Source organism: Nothoprocta perdicaria, unplaced genomic scaffold (assembly GCF_003342845.1).
Source record: "Nothoprocta perdicaria isolate Ctin4 unplaced genomic scaffold, notPer1 scaffold_15, whole genome shotgun sequence".
Classification (NCBI taxonomy): domain Eukaryota; kingdom Metazoa; phylum Chordata; class Aves; order Tinamiformes; family Tinamidae; genus Nothoprocta; species Nothoprocta perdicaria.
In genome coordinates, this window is record NW_020454649.1 from 7,430,755 (window position 1) to 7,448,767 (window position 18,013).

The 18,013-nt window shown below is 50.3% G+C and overlaps 1 protein-coding gene across 1 annotated transcript; it reads left to right on the forward strand.

Moving 5' to 3' along the window:
- Positions 1-3,436: 3,436 nt before the first annotated feature.
- PNPLA2 (patatin like phospholipase domain containing 2) lies at positions 3,437-12,554 on the forward strand (the record flags this gene model as incomplete). Its single annotated transcript, XM_026034790.1, has 8 exons — positions 3,437-3,703; positions 3,904-3,969; positions 7,079-7,288; positions 8,224-8,284; positions 9,170-9,337; positions 9,796-9,928; positions 10,807-10,929; positions 11,765-12,554. Coding segments are annotated over 8 exons (1,293 nt in total), but the record flags the coding sequence as incomplete, so codon positions are not given.
- Between the last annotated feature and the right edge of the window lie 5,459 nt (positions 12,555-18,013).

Genomic DNA, 18,013 nt, shown 5'->3' on the forward strand with positions numbered 1-18,013 from the left:
CTCTGCCTGGGGCTGCTCATACGCAGCTGTGAACACCACGTGCTGTTCAGGGTGGGGAAAGGTGCTTTAGGGGGATGAAGGAAAGGTGATGAGGTTTGCAGTGGGTTGTAGTTCTTTTGGTGGCTTCTCCAAATAGCTCAGGATCTCCTTTGTCCTGTTCTTCCTGGAGAGGCAGGACCTGCGCCTGGTTCCAGGACTGTCCTGGGCTGAGCAGCCCTAGCAAGCAAGCGAGCAGGACGCTGTGTGCTTGGTCACAGGGCTCTTTTGGAGACAAGCATGACTAGTGGAAGTGACAGCTCCCACTCTGTTAAGTGTGCTATCTTGCCATGTCACTGAGTTAATGGCTGGCTTGAGTAGCTAGAAAACAAATTAGGAGCTCACAGGCACCCTCACGCTGTTTCCCATGGGTGAGGATAGAGGCCCCTTGCAGGGGATCCCGGGCTGGAGGGGCTGACGGGCGCCCTGGCCGCCTCTGCCCCGTGGGGACTGGCCGCGTGTTTAGGACTGGACTGTCTGGCTGTCCCCACCCAAGCCTCATGAGTCACAACTGCCCTGCTGCGTTTGGGCTTGTGTTGACAAAACATGCTGCGGGGAAGAAGGGCTTTTGCAAAGGAAATGAAACATTTCATGCATTATTCTTACTATTGTTTTTAAGAGGAATAGTGGTTTAGTAAATTTGTATGGGGAGAAGTGCTATGTGACTCTTCTGGTGGGAGAAGGAAGCGTTTCTCAGCAAGCAGTGCTCGCTGCTGGAGACTTTCTGTGTCCCTTGGCTCACACCTCAGGAAAGGAAAAGGAACTTAGCTCACGTTTTTCATGTGACCCGTGTCCTAAATCACCAGATCCATCAAAACCCATGGGAACCTTTTCTGTGGACTGGAGTTGGCACTGGAATAGTCCCAGTAAGTGGCAGCTTTTGGCTGACCCCTGCGGGACTCGTCTCTCTTTACTGCCTCTTGTTTAGCAGCTCCCTCTGGCAGCCTCTGCAAAATCCGAAGTGGGATTTGCACTGGCTTTCCTGGAATGGCTCTTCTGGTAGTTTTGAGACTAAAGCACTTTCACCTCCTCTTCCTCCTCCCAGATTTTTTTCCAAGAGGTCTTGTCATGGACCCAGCTATGTAAACCTGACTCCTCTGGCTGAACCCTGCACTGGCCCCATTTCCAGGAAAGCTGGAGGTGCTGCGGATCCGCTGTGTCCACCGCTCCCTGCAGCGCCTTCGGCACCCACGGCTCTGCTTGCTTCACAGCTGCCCTTCGTGTAGAATAACCCAGAGCTCCTTGTGCACAACCTCTGCGTGGGTATTCATACAGAGGGTACATTCACACACATGTATAAAATAAAAGAATGCTTCAAAGAAGGAAGTTGCTAACTTGCAATAAGTCTTCCTGAGTCCCCTTCTCCCCAACCCCTCTACAGCTGAGCTGTGTTACTGACAGAGCAGGCAGCTGCAATGTCCATCCTCAAATATCGGGGCAGTCTGTTTCTTGGCATAGTTGGGACTTTGCTGTTTCAACTTGTTTAATTGTTTAAACTATTGCCAACTTAGATTTTAACTTTAATGTTAGTCATTAGCTGAACTTACTTGACACTGATAACAATTACAATTATTTCGTTCTGCATGCTAGTATGTGCAGTCTGAAAATGTCTCTCTAAGCACCATCTGTTGGACCTTAAGAAGCACTAAGGTCCCTGTGAGACTTGCTTCCTTCCTGTTGGGAAGCCCATTGGTGCCTACTGGACCCAATGACTTGCTGCTGGTTGAGCAGAGAAGATCAGAATTAGGCTGCTATACATAGCTGCAGGACAGAGCAGAAGACCAGGATTGTAAAGTTCCCTTCAGAAAGGGAACTTGGGTCTTCTGCTGAGTTATTACTTCTCAGTATGTAAAACCCTCACCGCAGATCCATGGCCATACTCCAGGGCCTGGTTCTGTGCTCACTGGAGCTAGTGGTGCTGGTGGCTTTCCTGATGTAGCACCGTGTTCCCATGCGGTGCTGCTGGGAAATGTGCTGCTGTAGCACACATCTTGCAAAAGAACAGGTTGTGTCAAAACAGTGCTGAGGGTGTTGCTCTTATCTCTATTTATTAACCTGGGTCTAACTTGGCTTCTTCCCTTCTACAGCCTCCTTTCTGTGGCTGCAAGACTGGATGGGGAGGAGAGCGACGTGGGGGGATTTCAAGTGGAGTTGACCTGAGAGGCTTCTTCATTTGTCCAGGAATTATCTTCAGTCTTATGGGAGAGAAATCCTCATTTGAGAGAACATGGCTGCTTTCCCCTCATCTCCCTGCTGCTCTTGGATGTATATTTCCTGTGTTCTGGGCATGCAGTGACTGCCTCGTGCCTGGGGAATTTGGTCTTGCCTCTTGTGCTGCCTGTGAGACGGGCCGGGAGGCAGCAGACAGTGTGTGCAAAGGGCAGCAAGCTGGTGCTCAGGCTGCCTGGCCTGCTGGTCTTGTTACTGCTTTGGTTTTTCCCCTCTGTTCTATCTGCCCTTCCCCACTGCACAGCCCTGATGTTCTTGCCAGACTGAGTTCCTTGTGACTGTGAGATAACGGGCTTAGATGCCTTTCCTTTTGCACCCATGAGATGGGTCTTCTCCCTGCAAGCCCAGCTGGGGCACTGTGTGAAAGTGTAAAGCATCACATGTCTTGAATCCTGCTTGCTGCCAGGGCCTGTTTAAATGCAGTGGAGAGGGACTCAGTGGAGGGAATGATGCACCAAAGTCTCTCCAGCTGTCCCTAGTCACTCCTTTGCTAATGGAATATAGCAGACTGAATCCTAGTCCAGATAACGATCTTGACTCAGCTCCTCAAAATGCCTCTCTCCTTTCCCTCTGTCTATGTGGGGTAGGAGACTTGGTTTGGGAATAGTGTTCAAGCAGTGCTGATAGAACACAGTAGCCCTTCAAAAAACTCAGGAAAACTCTGCTTCTATTTTGCTCGCCTGAAACGTGGCCGAGGTGTGCAAGAGAGCTGTTGACAACTGGCTAGCTGGAAAGCACCAGTGCTTCTGTGCACTGACACGTGACTTGCATCAAGTCAGAAAAACAGATGCTTGCTAGAAAAGTTTCAGTGGAAGGTGTTTTGGAGAGGGTTTAGCCAAAGCTCAAAGCTGTCAAAGCAGTGCCCTTTGTTTGTTGGTTTTTGTGTGTGTTTATCTTTTTGTCAACTCTGCATTGATCAGTGAAGCAGCATCTAGTGAAGAAGATGCATATGATCATCCTGGACTTTACATAATGTGTAAGATGACAAATGAGAGGGGGCAAGAGTAAGAGCCATCAGCTCTCACACTTCCATGACTTCTCTAACACTATTCATGATAGCCTTTCGTGTCAAGTTGTATCAGCAGGTCGAATAAACCTCTGTGTAAAGCTGGACGAGGCATTCCAGTACCTGATTTTAAGAGGATGGACTCAAAGACTCTTTTGACTAACTTTTGATGTTGCATTTCTTTTTTCTCTTATTGCAGGTGAGGCTGGTGCCAGTATCATTCGAGTGTCGAAAGAGGCACGGAAGAGGTTCTTGGGCCCACTCCACCCATCTTTCAACTTGGTGAAGATCATCCGGATCTGCCTGTCCAAGACTGTACCGGAGAATGGGCATGAGGTAGCAGCAGGGCGTTTGGGCATCTCCCTCACACGGGTCTCTGATGGAGAAAATGTGATACTGTCTGACTTCAAGTCCAAGGAGGAGCTGATCCAGGTGAATGGGAACATACAGCAGAGGGCTGGGGTGGAGCTGCAAGCTGTTTTGTTTTGTCTTGGTTTATACGTCTCCTTAGTAATGGAATATAATTGTCAGCATGTGCCAGTGTGATACTCTGAGAACAGAGTAATAGGTTCAGTAGGCTTTGATCTCGTTCTTACCTGAAGGGTTTTACATGCTGGATCTTTCTCCCTCAGGCCTGTGTCTGCAGCACTTTTATCCCTGTCTATTGTGGGCTGATACCTCCAACCTTACGTGGTGTGGTAAGTAAGACTCTAAGATACTCTTTTACTTAGTCATGCACTAATGAATGAGAACTCAGAAATGCTGGTGCTCAATTTTGACAGTCCTGCTGCCTGCCTGCTGGCAGTGATTAGCCTGAAGAGGCACAGGAGATCTCCAGATAAACAGCTTCAATAACACAGCATCTCGGCTGTGAACTGACAGATCTTGGCTTTATAAAACATGAGGCTTAGTGTTGTCCATTGCATGTACCTGCTTTTCAGTGCTGCCTGCATTTGGCTGAAAATTTCCTGAAGATCTGAAGACTTAAAAGAGTACTTGTTGATCTTTGGAAAATGCTTAGAGGGGTGGGGTGAAGGCTGGAGGCAAGAACTGTTCATTGGCTAATCCTTGGGATTACTGCAGAGCCAGGCTGCTGCAGGATGGTGGGGCAGGATTGTGCTGACAGTGACAGGGAAGGATAACTCCCTGATCAGCCCCACAGGGAAGGGTGGGGGTCCTGCAGTGCTCACAGTGTTCTCTAACAAACACTGCCTCTCTGTCATGAAGTTGTTATGCTTGCTACTGAGAATAGTGCTCTGCTGCCTGACAGAGCTGTCTTTAAATGTACCCACTGCTTTGGAACTGCTTCTTCTCCAGGACCATCTGCAGGGAGCCCTCCTCTCCTTGTTGACAGATTTCAAATGCAAAGCACCCAGAGCTGGAACAAGAGCTGAGGTGGCTCTGCATTTGTGCTGGGGGGCCTCAGTTGAGCTTGAACTCCCATCCTGCTACACTAGTTATTGCACGCATTAAAAAGCAGTCTGTCTGCAAACTAGTCAGTGGGAACTGTTAACCTACATATGCCTTGGTTTCCCCTCAAGGAACCTGGCCAAGATGCCACAGTCTGACAGAGTGGGGCATTGAATCTGTTCCCACTGCTCCTGTGTCCTAAAAGTGAGGTCATTTTTGTTCCCACATAATATATAATTTGACTGTTTTTGTCTTGTGCAAGCATATTGGGCGGGGAAGTGATCTAGAGTAAACAGGATTACAGGAAATGTTTTCAGAGAAGTGACAAAATTGGTAACGCTTGAGTGTTTGCTCAACAGCTGTAGCCTGGGATTCTGCCCCACAGCTGGCGGGAGCGTGTGCAGTGGTGACTCTTGCAGGAGGCCTCTGGGTGCCAGCTGAGGTCAGCTTGGCCTTAGAAAAATACCCCTTCTTCCCAAGTGCACACAGCATCGGAGTTTCTGGAATTCACAGCTGCCCAGGCACATGAAGGCTGTATCCCCTGTGTCAGCGCTCCCTCTGGGAAAAGAGGAGGAAAAAAAGCGTATGATGAGAAAATCGGTTCTTCCCTCTCCCCTAGAAAATAATGGCCCCATCCTCCTTTGAAGGAGGGGCTGGTGAGGGGAGAGGCTGAGCTATGTTGGGTAAGAGACCAGGAAGAGGCTTTGAGGCTGGACTGTATCGCTCCTAGCTCTCCTGCAGTTACTGTGTTTACTGCAGGACAGTCTCGCAGGCTCACACTGAAACAGTTTTCAAGGCATTTCAAAGCTTTGTGTGCAAAATAAAATCAAATCCTGCCTGCTTCCTAATCTTTCTCCAGTGCTCACTTCTGAGTTATGTAGCCCTGAGAAGGGGAAGATGAATGGAGTGTGTGTGTGTGTGTCCATGCATGTATACACCCTTCCTTCTAATGATATGTGTTCACTTATGCTGCCACCCTCAGGGAAACTTATGTTTCTGCATCCTGGCCATAAAATGTGCATTTTTCTAGATAAGCTAGAAAAACATTTGCTTCCATCTTCTGTAGCCAACATGGCTGTCTATCACTTGTGCTGCTTGCGTTGCAGTGTCCTCTTCCCACTGCACCTCTCCAGGTCTCTTCCATGCACTGGGCTCTGCATGGGGCTCTGAGCCCAAGAGCCCGTGAGCTCCTCGCTGGGCTCACCGGAGCTGACTGAAGAGGTCTCTCCCTGCCTGCTTTCCAGAGCAAAAGAGAACCAGATGTAAAGCACCCTTGACCCCAAAAGGCAGCATTTTTCTAGGCACTGTGCAACAAAAGACCAATGCCAGTTCTGGGTCTGCCCGCAAGAAAGAGCGAACAATGGGACAGGATGAAGCGGCTCCTCTTGCCGTCAGCCCTCCCCAGCTTTGACGGGTTCAGCCTCCACCAGCTTTGCCTTGTTCCTGCCCAGCTCTTTGGTCACCGCAGCGAGCTACCAGATGGGTTCCTCTCTGACTTTGCTGCAGCTGCTGCTGAGAGGACTCTGAAAGCTCCATCGCTTTCCAACCATCCAAAAAGCACGGTCGAAAACAGGCAGAGAACAGAAGGACTGACTCTGCTGTGAAACTGGTAGAGTCTTCCGTGGCAAGGATTCACCAGACCTGGAGTAGTTGACCTGCAAGGGTCTCAAACTTGCTGTTCCTTCTGCCTTGCCCATGAACCCTTCCTTTTTATCTCCTGCGTGTTGCTTGCTCTGCCAAAAGCCTGTGATAGAGATTGTCTTGCTCAGCTCTTGTGCAACTGTGCTGCTTTAAAGAATTCTTTGAATTGCGTCCATACTACCAGAGTTGCCCTTCCTGCAGGGATAACGTGAGTGTATTTATGGTACGTGTGTACAGAACATTCTCTGATAATAGGGTGGCTGCTGGGGCAAAACCCAAGTCCCTTGTACTCTGTTATCATGCCAAAGCTAGTGGCATCCAAATGCGTATGCACGTTTGGGAGTGCTGCCGGAGAAGCCCGCTCACGACAAGCCAGCTGCTTTTGTTCTCCATTAACAGCCTATGCTCTAGTGGGACTTGTGTCTGAGCTCTCTAATTTTAAAAGCAAGTTGAGAATGGTTTGGCCGAGTGCGGATTTGCCATGTCAGTGGCTGTTGGGATGTCTTTAATTGGATGGTGAATTGTGCCTTCCTCACGGAGAACCCTGGGGAGCAAAACACAATCTGAGGGAGAAAAGCACACAGCAAAGAGTTTACAGAAAACACAGCTGTGGTATCACTGCTTTTAATTCCTCCAGGACTGGTGGATATTGTCCATTCTCTTTCTAAGTTGTTGGCTCACACGTGAACAGAAACAGAGAAAAGAAAAGCTGCTTAGTCACTATGAATGAGGGTGCTTTGTTTGTCTTTATTGCAGAGATATGTGGATGGAGGGATTTCTGATAACTTGCCCCGCTATGAGCTGAAGAACACGATCACGGTGTCTCCCTTCTCCGGGGAGAGCGATATCTGTCCACGGGACAGTTCCACGAACATGCACGAGCTCAGAGTCACCAATACAAGCATCCAGTTCAACCTCCGCAACCTCTACCGCCTTTCCAAGGCTCTCTTCCCTCCAGAGCCCCAGGTGAGATTCCTGGCAGTGCCAAGGTTTAGGGACAGTGGATAGACACTGGCAGCGCAGCTCAACAAAAGAGGATTCTAGATGCTGCACTATTTCTGTATCTCTTGTTTGTCTATTTTTTCACCTTGACATTAGTAACCCAGTAACTTGGCAAACCTTGACCATCTGCACAAAGCTGTATATACGGCTTGGCTTTCCTGTGCTGCTGGAAGATCTGGAATTTAAGTGCTAGCAGTTGCTTGGAAAATATTGCCCTGTGGTGCTCTGTAAATTGGTGTTTGCCAGGAAGCAAGCCCTACTTCTAAACAAGGATGTATGAGCTTTCCGAAGCAACGTGCTCTCAAGTTTCTGAAGGTCAGGTGGGGGCTGCCAGCCTGAAGCTGGTGACAGTCTCCTAAAATGTGCCATCAGAGCAGGTGACACTCTAAACAGCTCTACATGCTTCTCCTCTGAGAAAGGCCAATTCAGCATTAGAGAGCCTGGCACGGAAGCGTAATAAGCATGTGTCCATGTGCTGAATTACTTGGACAAGTTTCTCATAGTCGCCTCCCTGATCTCAGCCCATGTTGGCTGCAAGCACCCTGTGGCACTTTCTGGCATCTGCTGGGAAGTATTCTGTGCAGATTGCTCCTCAGGTGGCCTTTCCTAAAGGCTGCCCACAGAGGCATCAGCTCTAGAGGGGCAGTTGTCTGAATCTAAGCACACCTATACATAGGATCTGCCTATTCTAAAGTGAATTACCCTGTGATCCCCTTATCAAAGGCATTTGTGCTACGCCTCCTATTCCAGCACAAAGCCTGTGAAGAGCTGGCAAGTGAGAGCCTTGTGCTTGGTGTAGCTTGGAATGAGGAGAGTTCCTCTAAATCCAGCCTTGAATGGGGTGTGTGCTGTGCTCAGCCAGAGGCTGTCCAGCTGATTTGTGCTCACGTTTGGTGCAGGTGCTGCGGGACATGTGCAAGCAGGGCTACCGGGACGCGCTGCACTTCCTGAAGAGGAACGGTAAGGCCGGGGCAGGAGCGGCGCGCGCTCCGCACGTCCCTCCGCGCAGGCTCGGGGCCTTGTGCACAGCTAGCAAAGGTGGAAGGGCAGAGCTGAGCTGGGGTGTGTGGGAGGGAGAATTGCGCCTCGGATGAGGCAATATGGATATTCTAAAAAGTAGATTTTTAGCACATGGGGAAGCAGAGGTGGAGCACACATCTTCCTCTATACCTAGTGCTACAGAAGGATGCTTAACAGCAAAACCCGAGCCACGGTGGTTTTGGCACAGCTGGGCAAGGAGGCCACTTAGCCCACCACTCTGTCACTCCAACACGGTGCTTGGGCACCGGTGGAGCTCGTGCAGGTACCTGCTCCTTTTTGGGTGCAACTAGGCTTGTTGAAGGTGGTGCAGGGGAGCACTGCCCACGGGGCCTGGCAGTGGTTGCTCCCACATCCCTCCTCTTTACATGCTGAACATTCTTGTCTCCCATCGCTGTTGTAGCGTGTGTGTCTGTGGTGCTGCCTAGCCTCACCAGTAGCAGATCAAGTGTACTTGTTCACTCTGTGCTGCAAAACCTTACTGGGATAAGAGCAATCATGTAGCTGTTTTATGGATTAAGCTGCAGGAGGAAAATCCTGCCTGAAACTGGTATTCAGTGATAGAATATGTAGCCATTAAATGCTACCAAACTGCACTCTGCAGTGCTTATAGGATAGATATTAGAATTTCTTGCAGGGAAAGACAAGGTGATGTTAAAGCGGCCAGATTGCAGCCTGTTGCAGTAAACATCCCAATAGATCCAACCTAAACAGGCTGGGCATGATGTCTATATGGCTAATGCTCCAAAGGCCAGGCAGGCAGAGCAGCTAGTTTGCATCGTGCTGATGGTATGACTTCTCTCTCAGGTCTCCTTCATCGTCCGAGTCCTGCCCGTCCTCTCCTTGCCATAGAAGCTCCTCCAGGAGAGAAGAAAGAGGAAGAAACAGAAGCTGAGGACCAGCTGGAGGACAATGCTGCCCTTGCTGTTGTTGAAGAGCACATCTTTGAACACCTGCCTCCCAGACTGAACCAAGGTACGGTCCCAAGGCAGTCCCAAGCGAGTCCAGGCAGTGGTCTTGTGCTTCCTGGGCCCCACAGGATTGCTGGGATGTGGGTGTTTGTCCTTGCCCGGATCCCATTCCTGTGACTGAGCTTTGGACCAGCTCGTGTTTAACTAGAGTCTGAACCTCTTAGGTAAATGTGTGGCTGGGCCTGTGGAGGCAGAGCTGCAGGAGAGTCACTTGAATTTGACTCTCCTGCCTGGGAAGGAAAGGAGGGGTGTTGGTGCTTGTTCCTTTGGGACCCTGATCAAACTTAAAGCTGATGCTGCTCCTCATGTATGCTCAGAAAATGATTCTTCTGAGCAAAACTTCCTTAAGAATTGGAGGTGGAGAGATCACAGAGTAGGTCCTGCTCTGGTAGTAACCCCAAGGATATGGGAGGGAAATAAATAGCCTTGCTGAGAGGATTCAACCACATTCTCTGTCTTCAGCTCTAATGGAGGCTTGTGCAGAAAGAAGAGGGTTCTTGACTGGCATCTCCAACATGCTGCCTATACGTGTGGCCACTGCAATGATGGTCCCCTACATGTTGCCTCTGGAGTCTGCTGTTTCCTTCACGGTCAGGTAAGCCTTCAGCTGCTGCTGCCCTTGGTGGATTTCTTTCCAGTGGAGTCAAGTGCTTAATAGAGCTGGTAGAACACGAGTGGAGAGAGAAGCAGGCTCCTTTCTAACTCTGCAGTGCAGACTTCCTGGCAAAAGTGTTAGTGCCAGTTATGAGCCACATGGAAAGAACATTCTCCTCTCCCCACGTCACTCGGCTACAGCCAATACTTCAAACTTGAGGCAATGGTTGCACACTGGACCTTGCCCTAGAGGTTACTGATAAGCTTCACAGCCTGGAGGAAAAACTTCTTAATTGAGAGCGCAGGGATCAAAGCAGGAACAACACAAGAGGCCTCATTCCTCTGAGGTGAGGGGTAAGAGTAGTCCTAGTTTTCTGGAGCTCTGCACTGTACAACTGGGAAGGCAGGTCTATCAGAGACATGTTCTTTATATAGGGTACTCCCTGAAAAGCTTCTGGGAGAAGGTAGTATGTGGTAAAAAGCAATTTGTGGCAGAAAGCATTAGAGGAAAAACATTTTCCAAATCCGGACAGGATGAAGAATATGGAAAGTGCAGGTAAAAAATGTAAAGATAAGTTCTGGGCTATTTTTCTCCTTCACAGCTGCTCCCCCTCAGTTCTATGAGTGGTGATGGAAAGGCCTCTTACTGCACTAGTTTCTAAAAATAACAAGTATCTATTTCTAGGAAACAAAACTAGGTCTCTTTTGAAAGAGAAAAAAAAAAGGTGTTAACATTTAAAACCACTGCATAGAATGTATTTCTCTCTTCTCCCCCAACAATTCATATCTCGGCCCATTGGACAGGGAATGAAAGTCTAGTAGTTTGGCTTCCTGCTATCTTTTGTGTGGTCCAACTAATGGCTGTATCCTGTCTCCTAGGTTGCTGGAATGGCTACCAGATATCCCTGAGGACATCAGATGGATGAGAGAGCAAATGACTGAAATCTGCAACTACCTTGTGAAGAAAGCCAAAAAGAAGCTGGGCAGTCACCTTTCAGCCAGGTATGGCTGTCTTCCTCCACTGCACAGCTCTGGAGGAGAACAGTGTCTCTCCTTCCCTTCTACAGAATCTACTCAATTAGAGCAGAGCAACTAAGGCACAAATTGACTGGAAGGTTTTCCTGCCCAACTTAAAATGTTAATCTGGTTGATGGTGTTTTGGCCACCTTAACTGTTGGATGGACTCAGGATATGATTCTCTTCCTTCCTCCCAGACAGACCTTGTAATGAAGCTGTGTGTTACTAAAGCAATAGGGTGGAAGATGCAGGTATAACTAAAACACTACTACAGCTTCTTGGTAGAAAACAAGTGCTTGTCTGTGTGGTGCTTGCCAGCCCAGGAGCTTAAATTTTTCCTTCTCAAGGATATTTCAGCTCAAAATGATCCTTTTCTGCTTAGGGAGTGTGAGCCTAGTTTGGGCTGCAGAGGCAGCACGTTGGCCTGGAAGCATCAGCTGGGCTCCATGTGCAGCAGAGCTTTGGCTGTTCATGTGTGCCTTGGCTCTGGCCTGTGCTTCTGAGCTGAAATCCTTGCTGCAGGCTGTAGCTTGAGGCTGAGGCAACACTGCCCAGATGAGAATAGGAAACTCGGTATTACAGTAGTAGCCAGAGGTCCTAGCTGTGATCAGGATCCCAGTAAAAGTGATGATTCCTTCCCACAAGAGCTCATGGCTTTGAATAATTGAGAGATGTGAGTGGGGGGAACGGCCGCACAGAGAAGAGATCCTTACGACCATACAGCCAGTTAATGGCAGAACAGAAGCACTTGGTGGTTTCTGAAGCTCTGATCTGGTGAAGCTTTCCGTGTGCTGATTCCTTGCGTGTGTTTACTCTTCAGGCTGTACTATCACCTGGAGCTTGGAGGGACCCAGACCCTGCCCATCTCTTCGGCAGCCGCGTGCGGCGACGCACTGCCCATGTGGATGAGGAGTAACCGTTCCCTGTCCGATGTCGTGCTGAAGTGGGAGGAGTACCAGCGCCAGCTCATGATGGGCTTGCTCTGCATCAACGTGGACATGCAGGCCTCCCTCTTCCCTCAGGAAGGGTTTCAGATGAAGCTTCCACCGCTAGACTACGCCAAGGAGTGCCTGCCGCTCTTCTGAGCCTGCTGCCGGGAGGGGACGGGAAGGGTGGGAAGGGGAGCCACGCAGGGTGGGACCAGCCTCAGCCCCTGGCAGCCTGCTGCCCTCTGCTCCCCAGTGTGCTCCAAAGGGAATTTCCCGGGGACGGAGACTGGTGGAGATGACTGTAGCCATTTGTTACCCGCTGGGCCAGGCAAGGGCCTCCGCGTTCAGGGAAAGGCGTGAGCAGGCACCTTGCTTTAGACTCGTGCCTGGCCATTCCCACGGCCATGCTGATGCTGACCCAGCTGGGCTCTCAAGCAATGCACTTTGAATTGCCATTAGGGTTTTGCCACCAAATAATCAGGATGTAGCTAACACTCTGGAGTTCATAGAGCTTTAGCTTCCTTCAGTTTTTGGAGTTCATAGGTATTTTTTTTAAACAATCTTGACATTATTTAGTTCTTTATGCTACTGAAAGATGAAGTAGCCTCTATTGCCAAACCAATTTTCCTCTTTGCTTCCAAGCTTCCTCTTGACTTTCTTCTTTGTTGAAGCCATATCCTTTCCTCTGTCCCTATGCTGCATCCCCACTGGAAGCCAGAGCTGATCCTGCTGCAGTCCACACACTGGGACTGGAGAAATGTAGGAAAACTCTGCATCTACACTGGATAATGTTGTGGTTGCTCGCTAAGTGTCCTGATTTAACACTGAACTGAATGTTAAATCACTGAGTTTATTTTAAAGAACTAGGTTAGACTAAGCTATTTTTTGTTTTGGCTTTCCAAAGAAAAGCATAGAGTTTGAGGCCCCATTCCTGTCAGCATGAATGGAGTTGGTGTGGAATTGCTTTGGAAAAGCTTAGCTTGGCTCTCCGAGGATTGTCCTAGTGGCTGACACTGGGGAAGGAATGTGAAGTGTCTGTAGGAAGGTGAGATTGTGTGGGGCACGTTTTATTTGAGAGGCCTGTGGTGTCGGGTCACAGCAAGAGCAGGGAAGGGGCTGCCTCTGGCAGGGATCAAGCTTTGCTCCTCAAGGGACCACACAGCTGCAACTGCAGGGTGGGGGACTGCTGACCAGGGGCTCCAGTCTGTCTTGTGCTTGCAGGAGTTTGGGCCCTGAGCTTGGGGGGCAATAGGATGCAGGCTGAAGCCCCTCGGCATCCCCGTCTCGCACCGCGGCGCTCCAGTCGTGCCGCGATGCAGCTGGTCACAGCAGGAGCACGGGAAGCGCAAGTGAAGTCGGGAGCATCGGTGCCTGCACAGCCCGCTTGGAACTGGCTGCGCACGTCTCTTAACAGACCAGAGCTGGTGGGTCTGCAGGGGGGCAGGACGCTGCCTTATGAATTACTGCCTTCTCTGTGGCAGCCTGGCTGTAACTTGCTATGTAGAAACAAACTCTTTGATCTCACCAGGGTGAGACCTGGCTTCCTGTGGGGATTGCACATGCTTAAGTCCTTGCATCATTGGGACACAAAACCAACTCCTGGCATCTTTTTTTTCCTTCCTGCAGCTTGCTTAGGGCTGGAGAAAGCAGTAAATCTATTCACTCCCTGCAACAGCAGGTCACCAAGAGTGGAAGAGGGAAAAAAAAAAAAAGAAAAAAAAAATGAAAAATTGTGAAAGCACAAGTTAGGAATATTGGATTATAAAACAAGCCACTCAAAGATGCAACACTGTCTCGAGCCTGCAGAAGGAGCTCCCTGCTAGATGGATGTAGCTGTAGTCTAGGTGAACCAGCAGTTCTGTGGCAGCAGGGTAAATGTGATGAAACTTGGCACCGAAAAGGGGTGTTTGTTTGGTTTGGTGTGGGCTCCTTCCCGCTGCCTCCCCTTCCGCTGCTCTGCTGCCTCCTTTGGGGGAAGGGGACAGCGCTTCTGCCTAGCTCCACAAATGGTATCTCTGCTCCTCACACATACAGAACATGGAGATATTTAGTAACATGCAATGAAGGTATTTCATCCAGAAGCAAGAAATCCCTGAGGGGCAGAGCCAGGAGATGGGAAAATCTTAATCTGTGTTTAGACGCTGCTGCCCTCCTGACTCTCTGCCTTGCTTGTGTTAACATATGGGTGGAGAGAATGAGGCAACTATTTTTATTTTTTATCCCTTCTTCCTGGACTGGTAAAACCACTATGTCATTATGTAAACCACTAAAAACTCTCTTGGTAATAGAATGTGCTAAGAAGTGCTAGATGCTTGGCCTCTGCATCCCCTCTTGCCTTTCATCCGAACCAGATGGGCTGGTGCTGCCCTGTCCCAGCGCTTGGACCCGGATGTGCTGGTTCTGGTCCATCCATTTCAACAGACTAACTGCTGTGGTCCGTGAAAGGCCCAAGTTTTCATCCTTCTTTAACCTCATCTTATCCGTAGTTTGTTACATTAAGCTCCCAAAGAAGGGCTTTGTGCGCTTCAGACTGTAACCACAAACCAAAGCTAGGGCCGATTCCTCAGAGAGGAAGCTCCTGCTTTCCCTCTGCCAATTTGCAAGGTGTCAGCAGAGACGGGGAGAGCACTGCTCTGCACTAAGCCTTTCTCTGCCTCTATTTATTCTCCAGGTAGCACAGCGGCTGCTGTGATAGCTTGCTGTCTTATATAGGTGATGGCTTGCTGTCTTATATATATTTTAACTCTGACAAAAGAGCAGTACATCTGTCCAAACAAACAAAACCCAAAACAAAAAGATCTTCCTGCTACACCTTAAAAGAATCTGTGAGCACCTGCCTGACCTTCATGCTGCTCATTCCTCACTCCTCACAACGGATGAGGAGGAAAGATCTAGCCCAGCAGATGCGGAAAGAGGCCTGTGGTTGCTTTTTAAGAACAGCTTTTGATTGTGCAGGGCTGCCTTGTCTTGATTTATCTGAAATCCCTGGAAACCTCTTGATGGACCCTGGATTGGGCTTAGAAGGGTTTATCAAGATGTTGCTATCTGGATTTCTTCTCCAAGCCTTTGTTGTGTGTTGGGCTTATGGCACATGCTAGTTGCTGAGTATAGCTACTAATTAACGCACATTTATCAAGTTTATAGGCACAAAATAATCACCTTTAATGGTTGGCCCCTTCTTCACGGGAGAGCGTGGCTTCACGGGAGAGCGTGCTTGTCAGGGCCCCTCTGCTCTACAGTGCTTTGAGAGCCGAGGTTCCTGGATCAAAAGTTCACCTTGCAGGTCCTGTCCAAAAGCCCCCCGCCGCTCACCTGAGCTCCTCAAGAGTCCAGACCCTTGCACTTTCCCCTGCTTCACAGAACGGGCCTCTGCATTCAGGCATCCACTTAATTCTCCCCCCCTCCCTCCTGTGACAGAGTTATTACTGCTTTTAGCAGGACTAACAGTGACCTCCTCGTGCATCTAACCCGCTCCTAACGTGTGCCACGCTGCCGCGCTGTGAGCCCATGGCTGGGCAGTGAGTGTGTCCGGCCGGGGGGCTTGCGTTGCTGCCTGCCCCCCAGCTGGAAGGAGGTGCTGCTGCTCGCTCAGCTTCAAGGGGAGAGGAAGCACCCAGTCTTTATAAGACCCAGGAACTGCTGTGTCAGGGCTTTGGGAGGACTGTGAACCTGCAGCTCCAAGACCTGGGAATAAAGGAGGACTTGCTCTCTCCCAGCGCTGGGGTGTCCCCAGTATATGTCTATATTCCCCATTACTTTTTTTTTTATTATTTTTAAATGAATCTAGTGATGAAGCTTTCACTCCTTCCCTAGAGAGGGAAGCTCGCTGTCACTAACGGAGCTGGGAGAGGGGGAATACCCAAACTATTTTTTAATTTTGCTTTTTGCTGCACTGTGCAGTCTAGGTGTACGCAGCCCTTCCTGCTCTGTCTGTGGTGGAGGAGGTGGCAGGGCCGCACGTTGCCAAAGTCGGAGCTTTGCCAATGTGGTTCTTAAGCGCTTTGCTCTATTTTTCAGCCCCCTTTTCTCCTCCCAAGTCTTTAAGAGCATGTCCCCTGGCTCCTCCGTGAGCCGCCCTGTGCCAAACTCACCCCGTGCCTTCACAGCGGCCCGTCACCCTCCGCACCCCGGGGCGGCTGCGCCCGCGCGGCAGCGCCTCGAGCCTCTGCTCCTGCTGCCTCCTGTCCCTGCCACCCGTGGAGGGACCTTGCTGCCTCCGGGTCTCCTGCGGCTCCGCGAGGAGTTTCCAGCTGACCTGTGGATCCGCAGGGCCTCCTGCACGGGGAGGGAAGGACCTGCAATCCCGAGCGGCGGAGCAGCACTGGGATGGGCGCAGGGTCAGCGGGCGCCGGATACACGGCAGTGCCCTCCGCTAGTTCTCAGAGTCACTTTGATGGTTCAGTATTAAATTTGTCGACACTTTATTTCCCTCCCTCCCTTTTCTCTTTTTCTAATACTTTGCTGAAGAAAATGTCACTATTTATTTTGGCAGAAATGTATCTTCTAATAAAAAAAAAGCAAACCATTTTCTCAACGCGCTCGCCTGGCTGGGGTGGGGGCGGCCGTGCCCGCGCGGTTTATTAAAGGCGTTTCGCTCCAAGCGGCCGCTCCACGGGCGGTTGTTGCGCGGACCGGACCCGGACCCGGACCCGCCGCCGCTTCCGGGCGGCGCCCGCGGCTCCGCTCCCGCCGCTGCAGGTCAGCGGCGCCGCTCGCTCCGCGCCCCGCCATCTTGCGCGGCCGTTGGCGGCCGTTGCCGCGGGGCGCGGGCAGGGGGGGCGCCCGGTCCCCTTCCCTTCCCAAGGCTCCCGCCTCTCCCGAGGGGAAGCCCTGCCTTGGAGCCGGCGTCTTTAATGCGCCTGCGGGAGCACTTCAGTGAGCGTCTGTGTTTGACCTCAGGCCCTTCCTGTAGCGCTTCCTCAGGGTGGCCAGGGGAACCGGAGGCCTGGGAACAAGAGGCCTGGGATTGCCGGCCTCGGATACCAAGGAACAACCGCGCGCAGGAACGGCCCGAGGAGACAGGATAATCCAAACACAGTTTCCGTGCTTAAACGTGTCCCCTCAAATCTGTGGCTGTGCTGATGGAGATGCTGGGAAGTGGATATTCTGAATAAAGGGACTCTTGGAAAACCTGTAATCTCTAGCCTTGTTTCTTCAAATTTCAGAAAGAATTTCAATCTTTTTTTTTTTTTTTTTTTCACCTATATTTTAGAGCTATATTTAATTCTGGGGGTTGTATAAGTATGCATATATGTAAGAACATACATGCACAGCTCCTGACAACGAAGGAAATTGCTTGTATATACTAGACTACTAAATACATGGTAATCAGTGTAGTTTGCAGTGACTAGGAGCAGAAAAATCCCCTCCTTGCCAGAGCATCTGCCTAAATCCTGCTCGGAGACAATTGTGATTCCTGTGGAATAGGCTCCGGATCCTTCACGAGGGGCTGTAAGATCCTCCTGAAACTGCCTTTCTGTGCAAACGAGGCTATTGAGGATCTCCAGGGTATTTTTATTCTCTTGGCTGCTCTGCTGATGGTGGCAAACTAAGTTGGGTGCCGTAAATTGTCCATCTAGAAAGTCTGCTTGGGTGCCTTGTCTCAAATGGGAAGATGTCTCTCCTCACCCCCAGCTTATAATAAATCCAGACCATCATCTAGTGTGCTAAAGATTTTTATGGTGACAGTGCCACGTGCGGCTGTCTTTGCAGCAGAGACAGCTCTGGTGTCCGCTCTTACTCGTGACTTTGCCAGGCAGCCTCGGAGAAGGAGCCGGTGGGATAAGGTCAGTTGACAGCGATGTGAATCATACGGGCAGAGCTGCCAGCTCGATGCTCTTCATGGTCAGAGAGCTTTGCAGGTATCGATCCTCATGGACAGTGAACTGGGTCTGGTTTCCAGAGCATAGCCCACATGTTATTCACTGTTGCTCTGCTAAGGCAGCTTTGGGGGCTGAATCCTCCCACCTCTCTTCACCTACTCACAGCAGCTCGTCGTGGAGTTAAAGTAAGTGACAGAAAAGCTTCAGCTGCAGCAATTCAGCCTCCTCCCGCTGAGCAGAGCGGCCTCTTCCCCGTCCCTGGCAGGTACCTTCGCTTCTTCTCCACAAATAGACTGAGGGGGCAATTTCTGCTCTACT